General features: G+C 40.9%; 2 protein-coding genes across 5 annotated transcripts in view; one reads left to right on the top strand and one right to left on the bottom strand.

The window, feature by feature from the left end:
- The first annotated feature begins 624 nt into the window (after positions 1-624).
- phf3 (PHD finger protein 3) lies at positions 625-14,328 on the top strand. Of its 4 annotated transcripts, none has more exons than XM_050070469.1 (16): positions 625-759; positions 3,459-3,541; positions 4,384-4,497; positions 4,602-5,919; positions 6,268-6,544; positions 6,947-6,998; positions 8,066-8,186; positions 8,306-8,462; positions 8,564-8,680; positions 8,905-9,039; positions 9,136-9,280; positions 9,381-9,567; positions 9,656-9,803; positions 9,959-10,048; positions 11,403-11,598; positions 11,701-14,328. In XM_050070469.1, exons 2-16 carry the CDS (start codon positions 3,475-3,477, stop codon positions 13,479-13,481), a joined length of 4,905 nt encoding a protein of 1,634 aa, XP_049926426.1. In that variant the 5' UTR covers positions 625-759; positions 3,459-3,474; the 3' UTR covers positions 13,482-14,328. The 4 variants fall into 4 exon arrangements, with proteins under 4 accessions (XP_049926426.1, XP_049926424.1, XP_049926425.1 ...); XM_050070467.1 differs by having other exon boundaries at positions 3,459-3,709; XM_050070468.1 differs by having other exon boundaries at positions 4,384-4,503; positions 11,701-14,327.
- Positions 14,329-14,396: 68 nt separating this feature from the next.
- Positions 14,397-18,618, bottom strand: part of eys (eyes shut homolog) — a 366,564-nt gene continuing 362,342 nt past the window's right edge. Inside the window, exons 52-53 of the mRNA XM_050070471.1 lie at positions 18,453-18,614; positions 14,397-16,517 (exon numbers count right to left, since the gene is read on the bottom strand). Of these exons, the coding sequence (XP_049926428.1) occupies positions 15,325-16,517; positions 18,453-18,614 (1,355 nt within the window). The 3' untranslated portion in view covers positions 14,397-15,324. The remainder of the gene's footprint in view (positions 16,518-18,452; positions 18,615-18,618) is intronic.

Raw genomic sequence — 18,618 nt, 5'->3', positions numbered from 1 at the left:
GATACATCTTTGTATACCTGTTTTTATGATTTACAAATGTCAAATTACTTCTGTGTTTCTCTTATAAGTATGATCTACAAATGTAGATTGAGACTTAAAAACAAATTGGATACTGTAGGGATGTAAATGTGTGCTGTCAAGACGAAAATATGATATTAAAATCTCATTAATCTGTAAGAGTGAGAGTGAAAAAGTGCGTGTGTGCTAAGTACAATGTTTGCCTGTTTTGTTGGACTTGTAACTTGCAGCTTTTTGCAATGGTAAAAACACCCAGGTTGAAAATTAAGATTCCTTGCACTTCATGGTTCTGCATTCAACTTATTTTACACAGAAGGCACGAACCTGCTTTTGTGAAATAAAACAAATAGATAAATGTGCTTTTCAGGTAAGAGGATGTCAAACATTTCACTTCCAATATATAACAATAGATCAACATTTTCTCTACATGGAACAACTGAATGCATTTGAAAAGTTGACTCTAACACCATAGTTTGCTTTCACACACAGGTAACCCCTCTGAACTGTAGTTTGCAAAGCATAAATATTGGAAACCACTGTGTAGATGTGGGTTATGTCTGTAGTATCAGCTGCTATGCTACCAGTAAACAGAAGCCACGTGACGACCAGCGCTGTGTGTCAGGGGCTTTGCAGCAGCAGGACGAATGACGGCTGAGTTAGAGGAAGTTACTGGTAGCTGGGAGCAGTTGTGCTAGTATGTAACCTTTCACGAGTTGGATACAGCACCGCAGTGAGAAAGAGGTAAGAGTCCTGGGGATAAATATTTATTAATATCAAAACTGCACGCGTTTAATCAGATGCATGTGGGCGTGATCACCTAACGGCCGCTAGCAGCACTCAGGCTACAAACAAACTTGATACCTGTAGGCCTATGCTAAAGCGACCTAGCTAGCCTGTCTGACAGATTTAGCACCGACCTGTCTAACTAAATATTTACACATTTTGTGCGATATGTCTGGCTTTCCTTGCACAGATTTTTACTTATGCAAATGCTATTTGTAGCAACAGTGGCAGAGTTTAAAACGGTGAGTTCCCTTGGGTAGTAACTTCCTACATAAGTTACCGTTAGCTTGCTAGCACACATGCTAACATTGTGCAGCGGGTAGTCGTTAGCCGTCCTAGAACGTTAGCATGCTAACTAGCAAACACTTCATTGGGAGGGAGATCCTGGTAACAGAAACGCGGTTGTGATATGGGCGTTAAGTTATATCAGGTGACATATTATATTAACACGTCTGAACAGCTGCTAACATAGTTAAGCAGCGTTTTTGATGTATGCACTTCTAACGTCTGGTCTGCGCAAGGTTGTGAAGTTGTAACTTGGTTAAAAGCGGTAACGTTAACATGTAGCATTTACATTAGCTTCCCTCTTTGACGGCTCTCAAAGTTAGCCATAGGAATTTTTGTTATGTACTTCGTTACACACAAATATCTTACACTTATAGGTAACTGTAAGTGCACATTTTTGACTATGTAAACGTGGACGACCAACGGAAGTGTCCAAACATGACATGCTAGCGACGTTGGCTTAACGTAGCAGGACAACATACCAACAGCATTTACAGCTTATGGAGTCATCCCAGAAGTAAAGTTTGAGCCATTTGTCACTGTGTGTCCAACAGCTTTAAGGGGCATACCGTCAGAAATCGATTACATTTAGATCTGAACGTTTTATTTTCCTACATGTTAATCCATATAAGAAGGAGCGTTAGATTATAGACTGACCTACATGACCGATTAGGAGACAGGGGGCCTGAAAGCTGACCCATATAGGACCCCCACCCCCTCGCAAAGAAACAGATACCCTCCACAAAAACAAACATAACACTGTGGTTATATGAGTATCAGAAAGCTTACAAAGAAGCTTATCCACAGTTGTAATAATAAGCAAACATGCAAAGGAGGTGTTTTTTAACTCTAATTTGCAATTTAAAAAAACGTGCAAACTCCTATTTGTTCTTCTACATTTTAAAAAGATATGTTATAGCTTTGACACTTAAATACTTATGACGTTTTCATGTTGTGCACCTTATCGGTTGAGCAACAGCAAACTTCTAAGTAAATGCTGAATAGTTCAATCTTTTTTAGAACTTAATTTTTAATTAGTTTTCAGCGGCAACAATACAGTGTATACATTTCATTTTTTATAGCTGTATGTAACATTTGTACACATTATATTCAAAGTTTACACAATTATAAGAAGAAAATTGCACAGACTTCCACTCCAATGTGTATTTTGCCAAACTGGAATAAAAAAATAGTAATAATAATTGTCCACTCCAACTTACAATAACACAGATAAAGTACAGGTGCAAAATGTGCGCTACAGATGATGACATATAATGTATCAGCGAGAGTTTAGGAGAGCCGTACTGGATGATAACCCCCGAACAGGTCAGTCTAACACATGAATTCCTAATGTTTCCCTATGAGTTTTTGTTAAACCTCACATACTACTTCTTTTTCCCCCGTTTGTTTATCATCAAATGACTGAAAAAGAAGATAACATAATAAGGAAGTCAAAGTAAGCAGAAATGTGTAGTGCAGAGTCATGTGAAGATGTTAAGATCTTTATTTTTTGTAGTTTACAGCCACTGGCTAAGAGCTGATGATGCTTTGCTTATCTTGTTTATTTTATCTTTAATTTAAACAGGTAATCACATTTGGACGGTGGGGTCTCTTTCTCAAGAGAGCTACAGTTAAGACAGAAAAGCATATAACATAAAGTTACAGACAAACTGGAAAGTCATACAAAGACCAAAAATAAAATATAAGTGGAAAAAGTGCCAAAGTGATAGTTTAAAACTATCTACAAGAACAAACCCTGGCAGACACTCTCTCCAGGTTTCTTAAAAGAAGTTAAAAGACCCCGAAGGGAATCATGCCGGACAAATCAGTTCCTGCTGCAGTGTGATCCAGGTTCAGGGGGCAGATAAGGAGAAGACATTTTGACCATATCCTGTACAGACTGAGGGGATGGAGCCCCGGGAGCGTAGGCTATGATGGAACTGTTTACGTGACAGACATGTAAGAGGAAAAATAAATAAAGTTATACAAGTGCCAAGTTTTGCGCTTGGATAAAGATGACCAGTTCACTAAAGAATACAAATTAAAATAGTGCGTGACGTTATGGATATCAGAGCTCTGTGATAAACATTGTCCAGCAGATTGGGAGAGTGAATTGAAGCGTTTATTTTCAAAACATCCCCATAGTCCAGAGGAGGAAAGAGTCGCTGAAAGAGAAACAGGCCAATTTTAATTTCAGTGTACTTCAAGAAAACATTAACATGAATATCTGCTCAGATCTAGCTTGCTTAGATGAGACCTCAAATGGACATGGTGCATGATAGCTGTCTCGAAGCATTATTGATATAATTTTGCTTGCTCAAAATGGGTCTTTGACACCTGCTTTCCTCACATTTTGTCTTTGTTTCATACAGGAAGGCAGCAGCATTCATGGATATTGTGGACACCTTTAATCATTTAATACCCAGTGACCAGTTGGACGACTCCCTGATAACAGGTCAGAATTTGGAATGTGAAGCCAGTAATGAGTTTGGGACAGGACACCGGCTGGAAGACTCACTGAAGAACATGCTCAGTGACAAAGACCCCATGTTTGGATGTGCAAGCTCTCAGTTCAATTTGCTGGACAATGAGGACGCCACTTTTCAGATTGCTGGCTCAGCAGGTACGTCAGCAGACAAAACAGTCAGTAAAATGACTAATGCTGATTTGTGCTGATTTCAAACTTTAATTAAAGCTGGCATGTAACTTTGTTAATGTGGCTGATTCACAATATAGACCATACACAACTGACTATAAAACTTGGTAGAGGGAATTTTAAGTATACAGTAACAGCTTGCTTACATTATTTATTCATCAGCAGCAAACTTTGATTGGCTTAGTTTTGTATTTTACGTCGGCTTTTCAGGTGCTTGACGACAAAACCACAACAACAGAAGCACATAGGCAGATCTCTCTAGATTTAGATATACAGGGAAAATCCTCACTGTCAACATCTGTTTGTACCACAAACATTTTAATGTCAGCATAAGCACTATCAGATATCACATTCAAACTGTGCTTTATTTAAGTGTTTGAGATTGAAAACAATCACCAGAATCCATTTCATGTCATGAATATGTTTAGAAATGCCAAAGAGATACAGCAGCTGAGCAAAATTCAGTAGTGGGTCAGTGATGTTTTTTGTTTCTTTGTGTTATTAGATTTTAAAGAGATAATTTATCATTGTAAATGCTCCTGTGTCAACCGGATGGCTGATTTTCACACGTTGTGGTTGCCATTTCTCTTTCTGTCTGTTTTGAATATTGTTTGTTTGTTTATTTTTTTTGACTGTTGCAGGTCTCAGTGATGGTTCAGCATCCGCAGGCCTTGGCAGTGAACTGACAGTTGCAGAGACCACACAAGTCAAGAGGCCTGTTGGCAGGCAGAAGAAACGAACAAGTTATTTAGATGGTAATGGTGAGTTGCTCATTTAGTTTCCTGTTTCCACGACATGACACCTAAAAATTATAGATGGTGTGACAGTTTCCCATGTTTTGTTTCTCTTGTTGAAACAGAGCATTGCAGTGATCCACAGCCCGCTAACATATCCACTAACACCATGATCCGAGGACGACCGGGGAGGAAACCAGCCAACAGGCTACGGAAGTCATTTGTCATTGAGAAAGGCGTTAAAGGCGCCCAGCTGAAGAGAGAATTAACTCTGGGAGGGCGTATTAATGTTAATGATCTTGATTGTGGACTATGGCTGAAGCCTTCTGTTATATTGAGACGACTGACGGTCACAATTGCAGGATTCAGGATTGAGCTGCTTCCGGGACCCTCTTACACAGAAAATGTTGAAGCGAGCCAGTCTGTGTGCCTTGACAGTGGTTTTTCATATGCTGGGGATATTGGGTTTGCCGTGTTGCCAGATGAAGCTGTCAGTGTACAGAATCCCACACCTGAAGCAGTGGCAGAGGTGGATGCAACTGAGAAGAGCTCTGCTGATGATGCGGCCCTCGGCCTGGGCCCGTATGTGAATCCTAATGACGTGCAGGCCTCCAACGGGACAGTAATGGGGAGTGCCTGCCCGCAGGAGACAAAACTTAACAATCAGGATGTTCCTAAAAATCAAAAGTCAGTGAGTAAGGAAAAATCTGACATCAGAGAGCCACAAAACACTGAGAATAACAGAACTACTGTTACACATAAGACTGATGATAAGGAAAAGCACCAGATTGTGGCCAAAATACCGCTCAAGTCAAAACAAGGACTTGCCTCTGACAAGAATAAGGACTTGGTTTCAGGTAAACCAAACAACATGATTAAGGGAGATAAAGTAATCCAAAACACGCCACCCAAAATCCAAAGAGGAGACCCGCACAAAATGAAATCTCTAAAGGAAAAGACAGACATTTCACCTTTGAAAAGGCCTGCGGAAAACACCCAAAGTGAGCATGTGCCTAAAATACAAAAGACACAGGGCGCAGGAGAAAGTAAAGCAAAGCCAAAATTGCCAAGTACACCCAGCTCTGTAGCGAAGAAGAGCCCATCATCTGGTCACCGTGTTGATCAGCAGGGACCGACCAAACATCCGCCCAATATCCCCAAAGTAGAGACCGCTAACCTGACGCACGGCCGTCCAGGCCACCCTGTAAAAACACCTGAGGAAGGAGGGCAAGAAAAGTCCAAACTGAAAAAGCCAGAAAAGATCCTTCAAAGACAGAAAAGCAGAACTTCAAGAAGCATCTCTGTGGAGGAGCCGCAGCTGTTTATTCCAGATAACGCTCCTGTTGTGAAGAAGGAAAGTGCTGAGGAGCAACCTGCTAACAGCGAGTCTGTATGGGACGGGAACAACTGCTGTGGCCAGTGCAAGAAACACCACAATAATATGTAAGTGTTGCAAGACAGGTTGTTAATTTGTTCCTCAAATTTAATATTACATTTTGTAGATTTAACTTCACAGGTGTGAACAACGTTGAAATGTTGATAGTTGCTTTACTCAGCATAGGATGCAATATTTAAAGGATTTTAGGACTGTGAGAATGTGAATGTGAAAGGTAATCAGCCACAGTACTTGTACAATTATCAAAAAACCTGACTGGCTTACAGTGAGATAGATGTTTGAGTAAACAAAAAAAGGAATTTTAATGTTGATTTTATTTATGTTCTGTGCCAGAGTGCATCTGTTGCTCAGAATGCTTGCAAACACACCTTTAATAGTATCCGTGCTTTGTTTAGGTTCATGGTAGGCTGTGGTCGCTGTGACGACTGGTTCCACGGCGACTGTGTTGGTCTTGACCTGACGAAAGTACGCGAAATGGAGGAGGAGGACCAGATGTACGTGTGCTTAAAGTGCTGTGAGGAGGAGACCAAAAAGGTGGAGCCTGAACCCCCGAGTGCAGCCAAACCAGAAGTTCAAGCAAAAACTGAGGTACAGGAAGTTAAACCGCCCCCCAAACCCCAACCCGGACCATCTCAGGCACTCGCATCAGGGGGCGTCAGACCAGTAAGAAAGGTAAGCATTGTCAGTATGAGTACTTTAACAAAGCTATTGATCATGCATTTATAGAAATCTTTCATATACAAAGGATATTTTATTTGTTCCCCCAGCTATTTCCTCCTCTGATATTAATCATAGCCAGTGTTACCACTACACAAGGGTTTGTTGTCTTTTGCTTTTACTTTGCCTGTCCAGAAGGCTTGCACATGGGTGTGTGGTTAACATGGCGTACTCACCAAAGTTTAGTGCATTTTCCCCACACATAAAACTCACTCTGTATTTCTTTGTATGACCTTTGGCCAGGGGGGATTGTAGTATTTCATGTGTTATTCACACGTTTTATTTTGTTGATATTTTCTTTTTTAATGACATCAATATTGTTAATGATGTACTTTTTGCACTTCTCTCCCAAAATAGGATCCTGATAGAAGGCAGTCCACAGATGGCAGAGAGGCAGCTCATAAACCAGGTATTTTCTTTAGGAGGCTGTGAATGTAAAAATAGGTTTGTTTTTGTTTACTTGTTCTCTTTTTAATGCCACATTGGGTTCAAGGCCAGGCTGGTTCATGGTGCTTTATTACAACATGTGAACAAGATTGAATGAATACAATCACAACACATGATTTATTTTTTTCTACATAGTGTGAAACATGTTTTTTGTTATTTAAATTAAAACCTTATATACTGCAAGTTGAGATAAGACTAATGTCATCACCAAATATGCTCAGGACTTTATAAAAGGGATGTTAATTACATTTCTACACCACCAAAAAAGAAGTGTGTGAACTACCTTTTAAAGAAACTAAATATAATGCTGGAATGCTACAACTGCACATATGCTGGCGATTGGGGATCTGATTTTAATGTGGTGGTAAATGTGGGTGTAGCAAGTTTACAGTATAAAAATACCTGTGAGAAGGGGGGTGTATTTTTAAACTGATACAACTAGATTTTGTCATAACCTCCCCAAAACCCCAGCATTGACTCCAAGCTCACTGCTTATATTTTGACAACTCGACAAAGTTTACGGCTGAAAATATCAAGTGAGCGGGGAGGACATTTTTGGGAGCTGCAGATACTGTTGGGCATTATAAAAACAAACGAGAACACAAGTGCATCCGCGGGGTAAGGGTCTCTTAAAATAGCTGCAAACAGTTTTGTTGTGTTGTTGCTGTTTGCCTCTATTATTCAGAACCCAACTGTGGCTACAAAACCAACGTCAAACTAAGGAAAATGCTCAACTTCAGTGTCACCTTGCTGCCTGATATTGTTTACAATAGTGTTTTGATCAGGTTGAGTTACTAAACAACTACATCTACAACTTGCTTTGCATTCTAGTTCAATACAGAGGAGAAGATAAAATCCTTATTGTCCTTTCTCAGGTATTAGATAACAGCCAAAGTTGCTAATATTTTTCATAGCTGTGTGTCACATTCTTCTATCAGAATTCTGTGTTGAATCTTTGATATTCTGTAATACTTGTGGTCACAGAATTCCCCCACCCTCTTAGTAGATATTGTCATTCTATCCTCACAGGCTTTTATCTCAAACAAGAGACGAAGAGTAAGACTCCGTCATCAGCTTCAAAGAAACCGGTGTCTGTGGAGGCAATCAGGCGAAGTGTGCGTGATTCTCTGAAAGAAATCCTCATACAGAGGTGAGTATTTTGTGAGTGAATGTAATTAGAAGAAATGTGCAGAGACTGAAAACATTTTATATTTCTTTTATTGGAAAAACTACCCAAGTGCACTAAATTTAACGCTTTCTTCACTTTAGGTTGAAGGAGTCTGATTTAAACGTCTCAGTGGAGAGGGCCTCAGAAGTTGCCAAGAAGACAGAGAGAGAGCTTTTTCACTTGTATAAAGACACTGACAACAAATACAAGAACAAGTACCGAAGCCTAATGTTTAACCTCAAAGATACTAAAAATAATGTAAGTACCATTTGAAATCAGGCATGTTGCAAATGTAAAGTTTCGTGGAGTTTTAATATAAACACAGTTTGCTTTATTTGTATTTTTATTGTATCTTTAAGGTCCTTTTTAAGAGGGTCCTCAAAGGGGAAATTTCTCCTGGTAACCTAATTCGAATGAGCCCCGAGGAACTGGCCTCAAAAGAATTGGCTGCTTGGCGACAAAGGGAGAACCGACATGTAAGTAATGCTTTGTCTTTGCTGTAGTTTCTAACAAACGTAATTACATATATTCACCCTGATAGCCCACAGTGCTTCATCTTGTAGCCCATGATAATTGGGAAAATGTAAGCTCAGAAAGTGGTATTAACATACTTTGAGATTTTGTCTTCCTATATGTTTGTATTTTGGAATACTAAACTTTCAGTAGCCCTCTAAAAAGCAACACATTCCTCATTTTACAGACGATTGAGATGATCGAAAAAGAGCAAAGAGAGGCAGAGAGACGGCCGATCACTAAGATCACGCACAAAGGTGAAATTGAAATCGAGAGCCAAGAACCAGCAAAGGAACCAGTGAAGGCCCCTGAGCCTGAAGAGGTAAGAGACACAACAAATAATACTGCATTACCGTATATTTACCAGTAAAAGGGGCGACATGTCTTTTTCATTGTCTTTTTATTTTTATCTTGTCAGCTTAAGTCTCCTCCCAAAGTGGCAGAAATCTCAGCAGAGCCTCCAAAAACCCCAGAGGATAAAACAGAGAGTACCAAGACGGAGAAAGACACCACCAGCCAACACAAGTCTCATTTATTTGACCTACACTGCAAAATCTGCACTGGTAAAAAGATCCTCGTATGCTTTAAGATTGATTTTTCCGCTTGTAATGTGTCACTGCTGAGTTACCAACTTGTTGTGTAATGTTTTTCTTTTCAAATAAGGTCGTATGGCTCCCCCTGTGGAGGAGGCACCAACCAAAGTGGTCAAAGTTGCCACCACAGTGGTTCGGAGGCAGTCTACTACTAAAGCAGAAGAGACGAAGAGCACACCACCTGCAATCGATGACGACCTGCACCTCACCGTTCTAGAGGAGAGCTTCCGAAATGCTCAGTCGGTTTATGAAGGACGGTAAGCTGTTATTTCTAATACTCTGTGTGGTTCTCTTGCAAGCGGATTTTTTGCAAGATTGCTCCATTGCTGTTTATATTCATCACAGGTCGGATCACGCAACTGGAAGAGATGAAGAGGCCGCTTTCCTTTCCAACCTGAAGTCCCTGTGGCGAGGATTTATTCATATGCACTCTGTGGCAAAGTTTGTGACAAAAGCTTTTCCTGTCTCTGGCATTTTGGACAACTTGACTGAGGTAAAGTGGACACATTAATTATTCATCATTCGTTATCCATTATTCATTATCCATTATCCATTATTCACTGAACACATTTCGAGTTTGAATAACTGTAGCAAAGTGTTTTAAACTAAGCACTGTCAGTAAGGTTTGACCTTTTTTTTCTTCATCAGGACCTTCCAGATAGCATTCAAGTTGGTGGAAGGATAAGTCCACAGACGGTGTGGGACTACTTGGAGAAGATTCGGGCAACTGGAACAAAAGTGAGTTTTCAGCAGCTTTCCCCCTTAAAGTGGCAGTTTATCCCCAAATCAAAAATACATGTTTTTTGTCTTACCTGTAGAGCTATCTATCAATCTAGATTGTCCCTACATGAAACTGCTCACAACAAGGTCTGTGGATTATCTTAAGTGAAGCGGGATTTATAATTCTGCGTCCAGTCGAGGCCATGCCTATGGTGTAGGCTTTTGATTAATGTAGAGCCTGTGCCGTAGCCCTACGTGCACCTACCCTGAAATTTAACTGCAGGTCACTGCAATGCAGGCCTTGTGTCATTTTTGTAAGCTGAGACCATTTCCCTCAGAGGAAACTAAGCTTTTATTTACTTCAATTTCCAAGATAAGAAACACTAAATTATGAAAACAAGGCCTCCACAAAAATAGCATTTTAAGTCTTGTGTGTGATTTATCCTGGCTTCATACAATGTAAAATGCCACAGACTTGTGCTACTAATGTTAGCATGTTTTTGTTTGGAAAACGTGTTTAGTATAAGACAGGTGTTTTGTCAATGAACCTTGTGAGTTGTAATGGAACCAAATTTTGTAACGTTATCTTTGTTAAATGTTGCTGTGTCTCTGGCTTCATATGAGTAGAGCAAAAGTCAGCTAGCTGCTAGGCTAATTTATACAATGTAAAATGCCATAGACTTGTGCTAAAATCATTATCATGTTGTATATGTGGGGAAAATGTATCAAAGACAAGTGCTTTGTCTGTGAATGCTGCGAGTTATAGTGAAGCTGATGTGTGTACTTGTGTGTGTTTTAAATCAACTAAACCCTACAGTACCTCACAGAAACCCCGCTGCCGACTAGTGTTATGGAGGTGTAACTGCAGAGTGACACCGACACCATTGCACAAGGATAAATGCTCGCGACAGCATAGGCCATGTGCATAGGACGGCATAGACTTTGCATAGAGCTGACACACAAGTACCCATTAAATAGGGTCATGATTTCTTGAAGACATTGCTGTTGAGTTTTTCAAATGTAATTTTTTTTGTTGCTTTGAGCAAGACAAGCCAAGTGCCATCTAGTTCCATTATGTCTGAGAGAAGGCAGACATCTCTACGCCTGATATGTCCCACACTCACAATTCATACTAAATCAACTAGATTGATACATAGCACTACAGAAGAGGAGAAAAATATATTTTTGATTTTGGGGTTAACTGGCCCTTTAAGGGATTACACAGTCTACAATAATATTAAGTCACTAAATACCATCATTCAGATTTGTAGTGTCATGTGATGCATTATAGAGCTGCTGTAATAAAGAGTTCTGGTCGAATTTCTGCAGTGATTACAAATTTTACTGACGCATGCTTTTTCTTTTATTAAAGGAGGTGTGCCTGATTCGCTTCTCCCCTGAGACAGAGGAAGATGAGATCTCCTATACTCTTCTGTACGCCTACTTCAGCAGTCGCAGGCGTTTTGGGGTGGTGTCCAATAACCTGAAACAAGTGAAGGACATGTACCTCATTCCCTTGGGCGCCACTGAAAAAGTTCCACATCAGCTCGTTCCCTTTGATGGGCCAGGTAACATGGACACCTCTCTTCTCTTGGATAATTACTTTTCTCTCGGTAAATTACACAAACATTTCTAATCTTTCAAATTTAATTAATGTTCTCATTTGACAGGTTTAGAAAACAACCGTGCCAACCTCCTCCTTGGACTCATAATTCGCCAGAGACCTAAAAGGGATTTTCTTCCCGTGGACATGAATGAGAGTGCAAGGATTATTCCTGAAATCCAGCCCATCACCGTTTCCACAAAAGAAACCAGAGAAACAGAGGAGGATGAGAAATTGTTCCTCTCTTCCTTGACTACTGCACATAAAAAAGAGAAGGACAAACCACTTAACACTACTGAAGATGTTGATGAACCAATTACAGAGTCTTTTGAAGAACCATCTGCATCAGAGGAGACCAACAATCAGGAACCCCGAAAACCACTGCGCTTCCTTCCAGGTGTGTTAGTAGGCTGGGGTGGGGAATTGCCACCTCTGCCAGATGTTGGAGGTAAACCTGCAACAACAGCAGATGACACCCAGAAGACCCAACCAGCTCCCAAAACGGAGGCATTAACTGTAAACTCGAAAAGTCCAACAGCTGCTGCGCCACGAGAGCGCTTTGTCATCAAGAAGAAAGAAGCCAAAGCCGTTAAAGCTGAACAAGAGCTCCCCAGCCCAACGGATACATCTGCTGTTAACAACTCATCAGGAAAGGATGCTGCAGTGGTGACCCATGCTGCCCCAGTCTCTCTGAAAGATAAGCCTCCAGATGTATCGACTGAAGCGTTCCTGGCAAGCTTGTCAGCAGCTCCGAGTGGGGCTGAAACTAGCAGCGCTGCCTCTGCAAACAAAGGCGATGCCGGCCCTTTGTCTGAAACTGAGAAAACGCCGTCTGAAGAGGATCCTTTGTCGCAGTCAAAATCCCAGGCTGCTCCAGCTCACACTAATAGCTCGAAACCTCCTTTAAGTGGAATACTGAAAAAATCTTCAGCATATTGCAGTGTGAGTGAAGATAAAACAACAGTGCTACAAAAGGATAAAGCCAGCCAGCCAGCTCCTTCGAGCCCTAAACCTGTGCCTGTGTTGAGTAGCACTAGAAATGAGCCAGTTACACTATTTCACCAAGGATATTTACAGCTTTCTCAGCCCAAGAACAAACCCGAGGAAGAAAAGCAAACAGCTATTCGATCATTCGCTGGTGAAAAGGAAGATGCTGCCGTGTCCCAGGCTGGTGCTCCTGTAACTCAGACAGTATATTCTCCTACAGTCCCAGCACCACAAGCAGTGTGTTACCCAGAAGTGTCTGAGGTCCAACACAACTCAGTAATGGCACCAGTTCTCCCAGTATACAACAGTACTGCACCTATCCCACTGCAGCAGCAACAGCCTCAGGTACCTGGCAGCTACGACTACCCAACTGGCCCTCCACCTAACACTTTCTCCAGCCCACACACCCAGGATCAGAACCACAGCACACCGTGGGCTCAGGACAGCACTTCACAGGCTCTTCCCGGACTTCAGTCGCAGTTTGCCGGGAGCTACCCTGAACCAGCTGGCCGACCTCCATCCCTGGCCAAAGACTACAAGCGCCTAGAGGAGCGGTACAGCGACCCGTGGGAGCGGCCGCGCACAACAGAGGACAGAGACCACCACGGGAGGCACAGTCATCACAGGGACACTCATCACGGGAAAAAGAGCAGGCATCATGAACGGGAGCGGGAGAAAAAGCGTGAACGCAGCCGCGACAGAGAGAGGAGTAGGCACCACGGACACTCAGACGACCGCTATGGTGAGAAGAGGAAAGAAAGGCACCGCAGCGATGATCACGGCAGCCGTCATAAGGACAGACACAGACATAGACGGGACTCTGATTATGAGAATGGACGGAGAAGTTCAAAAGACAGTTAACTCATAATCATGTTTATTTTTTTTTTAAAGCCCCACTAGTTGGGGGCTCTAAGAAAGACTTTTGGTTGGCTTGTTGGTCACTTTGCTGGTTCAAACCACTTTGGCGTTATCGGCTGACAGTGGAGGTGTTTATTTTATACAGCGGTCCACAGCTTGCCATTTCCTTCATAGAAGTTTAAATTTTATGTTATTGACAGTGCAGCCAAAATGATCTATCATTTCAGAGTGATGTGAAGATCTTTCTAGACGTGTTTTCTTCAAACCAAGAACTGAATATTGGAACAGTTTCAAAATTTTAACCTTTTTATTGTATATATCTTGTTCATACTGAGCTGCTGCACTGACTACACATGATCACTTAATGTTTTCAGTCTCATGGTAACATACAAAACAAGTGTGGACCATTTGGTAAAAAGTTGGCATGAATGTAACACAGAAAACATTTAACTGAGGACCGTGATCTAAACAGCAGCTATGCTTTTTTTTTTTTTTTTTTTCCTCCCCCCCTGACTTAAATTCATTTAAATTGCTTAAATATTTTTTAAACTTACTTTTTTTGAAAAAGTATGTACATTTTGGCTTGTAATATACCTTAGAGATGAAGTGTGCCTTTGCACTGTGTGTTTATGTACAGTTCGTAATAAAGCTAATCCTTTTTTATTATTGATTATTAAAAAAAATTCTCATATTTCTTTTTAAATGTATTAAAGGTACAACCACCTGAATACTGATTTTCAAGTTATTGTTTACAAAACTGTTTTTGAAATGTTGTCCTTTCTAATTGGAATAGTAACTTACTCTGAGGGCTTCTATCTGTTTGATATTTCATCCAGTTGAGTTTTGTCAAAGGAATACTTCACCCCCAAAGGATCATTTGTTACCCAGCTTTTGTGTTGAATTTTTAAAAAATTTATTTTTCTTGCACTCCTACACGGTGAACAAAGAATCCAAAAACTGGAAAATGTCTTGATGAATTGAAGTCGTAGGGGCCACGTCTAACAACCGCAAAACGATAACGTCCATTTAAAACTCTCACACAGTCGTATGCTCAGAACGCCCTTTTTGCCACAGAACCAAACTAAAAGTGAAATTTATCTATGCTCGCTTCAGTGCCAGACTCCATTGGCAAAACCAGCAATTTAACCTCACTGAACACGGGAGCTGCTGATCTATCACTGGCTCGATCAGTTCATTTGTTTGTGTTATTTTTTGATGTTGGTGAATCTGAACTAAACCTTTAAAACACCAAAGTCACACAATAACACAAACAAACTAAGTGATGGAGGCGGTGGTAGACCAGTAGCTCCCGTGTTACTGGTTTTGCCAATGGAGTCTGGCTTTGAAGGATGTATGTAAGTTTAACTTTAGTTCAGTTCCCTGTCGGAAAGGGCTGTCTGTGCAAGATGTACTGAGAATACAACTGGATAACAAAATTGTGAGAGTTTTTAAACAGATGTTTTGATATAGTTTTGACAAGAATACTCTCAATTTTTGGTTTATTCGTTCAACAAAGGCATACGAGACAAAGTTTTCTTCACAAACTCAGTGCACCACGGGGTGAGTAATTGATGAAAGTGACCATTTTGTGGGTGAAGTATTTCTTTAAGTGCGGCTCTGAATCAGACAATGCACTATTATCCATAAAAAAAATCAGACAAAAGTCAGATAAACAAGCTGTAAAATGTTGAGGAAACAAATAGTAAAACAGTGAACTTAACTTTAAAAAATTGGAACCTAGCTACTGCCAACAAATTCTCTTCTGGACTATTTTGTAGTATGGTGTTACAAAAAAACAAACAGCTAAGCTTAAAGATCATGTCACAAGATTGAAGATGCAACAGCACTATTCATTACCCTCATAAACATTAAAACCCTCACTATTTTTGAGAAACTGCAACGGCTTAGTATCTTGAAACAAATACACATTTCTGAGGCTTCCTTCAAAGCCTTTTGAAAACAACCCCAAAGTGACAGTTGACACATTTCTGTATAATTCGAATCCTCCAAAGTAAAGCTGGCCGCCGTAGTTCAAGGCCACATAACGCTCAAACGGGTCTACGTCTTTGAAAAGGACTCTCTTGTTGTTTAGGAACACTTGGATAATTGTGCCGTTTAGAGCTATGGAGACATTGTGCCATGTGTTGCAGCACAGTGTGAGATTTCTGGAAGTTATTGGGAGTGAAAGCCTCTCTCCAAGATTGACTGCGACTTTGAGGTGGCCATTCTCCAGTCCTGCTGTGAGGTAGTCGTCGTCTTCGTGTTCAGCTCTTCCCATCCACATGATCAAACTGTCATTTGAGCTTGTGAGGAAGCTGAATGAAACCTGTGTGTATTTAAGATTTCTTGTGTTGTATCTCATGTCCTGATATTTAACGTATGAGCTTCCCACAAACTTGAGAGTTTCTGTGGCTATTTGTTTGTCGCAGTGCGTCCCACCCCATCCCAAGGGGCATATACAGCGGTATGAGGTTACACTAGATGGAGCACATGAGGAACCCTGTTTGCAGATGTTGTTAACACAGCTTACAGACTGGTTACACACAGAGCCAGTCCAAGATGGTGGACATACACATATGAATGAGTCACTTCCTGTTGCCCTGCAGCGACCTCCGTTTTGGCACACCTTGTACCCACAGGCGGTCCCATCCCAGTCCCCAACGTTGGCTCCACTTATCGCCCCCATCTCTGTCAACTCAAACTCCTCCCCGTTGAGTTTAAGTTCTCTTAAACCACCAGTGAAGCCCTGTGGTTCTCCTTCAGTGGCGTCTGTGGAGACTAGGCTCAGAGTGGACACGCCCCCGACAAAGATGTCCGTAGCAACGTCGAGGGTGGTCATCCCTTCAGTCACATTCTCTCTGACTTCCTTATTATCCAGACTGAGGAAGCCTTGGTGACCAACTCGGCCAGCCTTCACTGTGTGCCAGGTCCTGCCGTGCGAGTCCACTCGCTCAACAGACTGCAGGATGTGGGTGCCATCCCCGAGATTGTATCGCAGTTGGACAAACCCAGACGTCAAGGAGAGGCAGAAGAAGTCTCCTGGAGGAAGAGAATAAAACAGTCACACATTTCAATAGTAGGTTCTTTCTTGTAAAAGGGTTTGCTTACTTACTATTCCTGCAGAGGAAAATAGTTATATTCACAGCAGTGTGTGTTGACTGACCAGGGCTACAAGGACGTTCTTTTCAAAAAGACACGACTGTTGAATTTTTAAAATGTTTAAATGGTGTGGTGACTTCAATAAAAAAGTGCACTTTTTGCATTGTGCAAATAACTTCAATAACTGATTTTGAATGTCACAACTGCGACTTAAGTCACCACCGTGACCACTACGGAATTTGTAATTTTAACTTTTAATATTTTTTATCCACTGTCATGCTCCAATTTCAGGCATAACACCTTGTTTTTTTTGTTTTACAGGGTATTTATGGTTTGTTTTATATGATTTAATTTTACAGTTTTTATCCAAGTCTAATGCTGGATTAAATCTGTGGTTTGTGTTTGTTTGTTTGGTTTTTCTCTTTGTTTTTGTTTTGTGAATATTTGAAGAAGAAGAATATTTTTCATTTCCCCATCACGTTAATCACCCGAAGACCCTCAAGATTCATCTTGTGACATTCAGGCTGGTAACAGCTGGTGACTGCCGTAGATGGAGGCATAATGTTTTTGGGTTGTCTGTCTGTCCATCTGTCCATCTGTCCCATTCTCATGAACGTGATATCTCAAGCAAACCTTGAGAGAATTTCTTAATATTTGGCACAAACGTCCACTTGGACTCAACGATGAACCGCTAAGATTTTAGTGGTTAAAGGTCAAGGTTGGCCTGTCCTGTTCTTGTGGACATATTATCTCATGAACCCCTCGAGGAAATTTTCTTAAATTTAGCAAAACACTGGCTTGAACTCAACAACGAACTGTAACTGAACTGCTGTTGGTGGTCAAAGGTCAAGGTCACTGTGACCTTGAACCCATCTCATTCTCATGAACACAATATCTCATGAACTCCTTAAGGGAATTTCTTCAAATTTGGCAAAACACTGACTTTGACTTAAGAATAAACTGATTGGAATTTGGTGGTCCAAGGTCAAAATCAAGGTCATTGTGACCACACAAAACATGTTTTTGGCCATAATAACTCAAAAAATTCTGACACTAATTATGACCAAACTTCACACAAATGTCTAGTGGGATATAATGATGACATGATTAAAGGCTAACTTCACTGTGACATCATAATATCATGCATAAAACACCTTTCTGGCCATTACTCAACATCACATCTCATGAACAGAAGGGGAGACATTTGGTCAGACACTGAATTGATGACACTAATCTTGGGTGCTCATCTTGCAACTTTGCTGATGGTTTAGATCTTCTGTGCTGCCGGGGGGAAGATGTGTGTGAAGCGTCCATGTTTTCACAGAGAAATGTGACTGGTGCGCAGAGGCACCGCAGGGCAGTAATACTAGATTTTTGGGTTGTATTTTTTTGTGTAACTTGGGTGAACTGACTTTTTTTTCTGACTATAATTACTTTTATATTACACATTACATGGAGTTCAGCTCAAGTGTTGATTTAAAATAAACTTCTATGTCAACATATTAAACTTTACCTGACATATTTGTGATATTAGTGCACAATGATAACAATATGCTACTCTAAATCTGCCTTTTAGCATGAAATACTTAGTTTCAAGAATAATTAAAGCAGCATTTTTCCTATGATAGTATAGAATTACAAAAGATGCTCCAAAACTGCATTACATCATCTACTCAAAGGTAAGTGCAAGGTGTCCATCATACATTATTCTTTCATTGTACTGTGGAAACAAAGAATGATTCGTATGTGTAATGTGCGCCATGGTGTCAGGACATAGAGTAAATAGTGATCCTGGTTCTTACACATCAACACACAGGCATTCTGTAAACAGAGTAGTTTGTTCATTAACATAAAGGTGTAATTTAATGTCCTCACCAGCTCTGGCACTGAGGTGCTGTGCAGTGTACACAAGGATGCCATCCGGTGACAAAGGCTGGAACTGCAGCTGCAGAACAGTCCTGTGCCTAATACTCATAGGCGGGAATGACATCCATGACGACTGGTTACCGCTGAAGAATGGATCACTGATGGTCACAGCTGA

The sequence above is a fragment of the Epinephelus moara genome, chromosome 19 (genome assembly GCF_006386435.1).
Source record: "Epinephelus moara isolate mb chromosome 19, YSFRI_EMoa_1.0, whole genome shotgun sequence".
Classification (NCBI taxonomy): domain Eukaryota; kingdom Metazoa; phylum Chordata; class Actinopteri; order Perciformes; family Serranidae; genus Epinephelus; species Epinephelus moara.
Note: the sequence above shows the minus strand (reverse complement) of the source record. Positions and strands in the feature narration are given on the sequence as shown.

Excerpts from the sequence above, each read along its gene's own strand:
- phf3 (XM_050070466.1), top strand. The coding sequence starts at position 3,475 with ATGGATATTGTGGACACCTTTAATCATTTAATACCCAGTGACCAGTTG. Across the intron at positions 8,463-8,563 it reads TCAAAGATACTAAAAATAAT|GTCCTTTTTAAGAGGGTCCT; the intron begins GTAAGTACCATT and ends TGTATCTTTAAG. Across the intron at positions 9,568-9,655 it reads CAGTCGGTTTATGAAGGACG|GTCGGATCACGCAACTGGAA; the intron begins GTAAGCTGTTAT and ends TATTCATCACAG.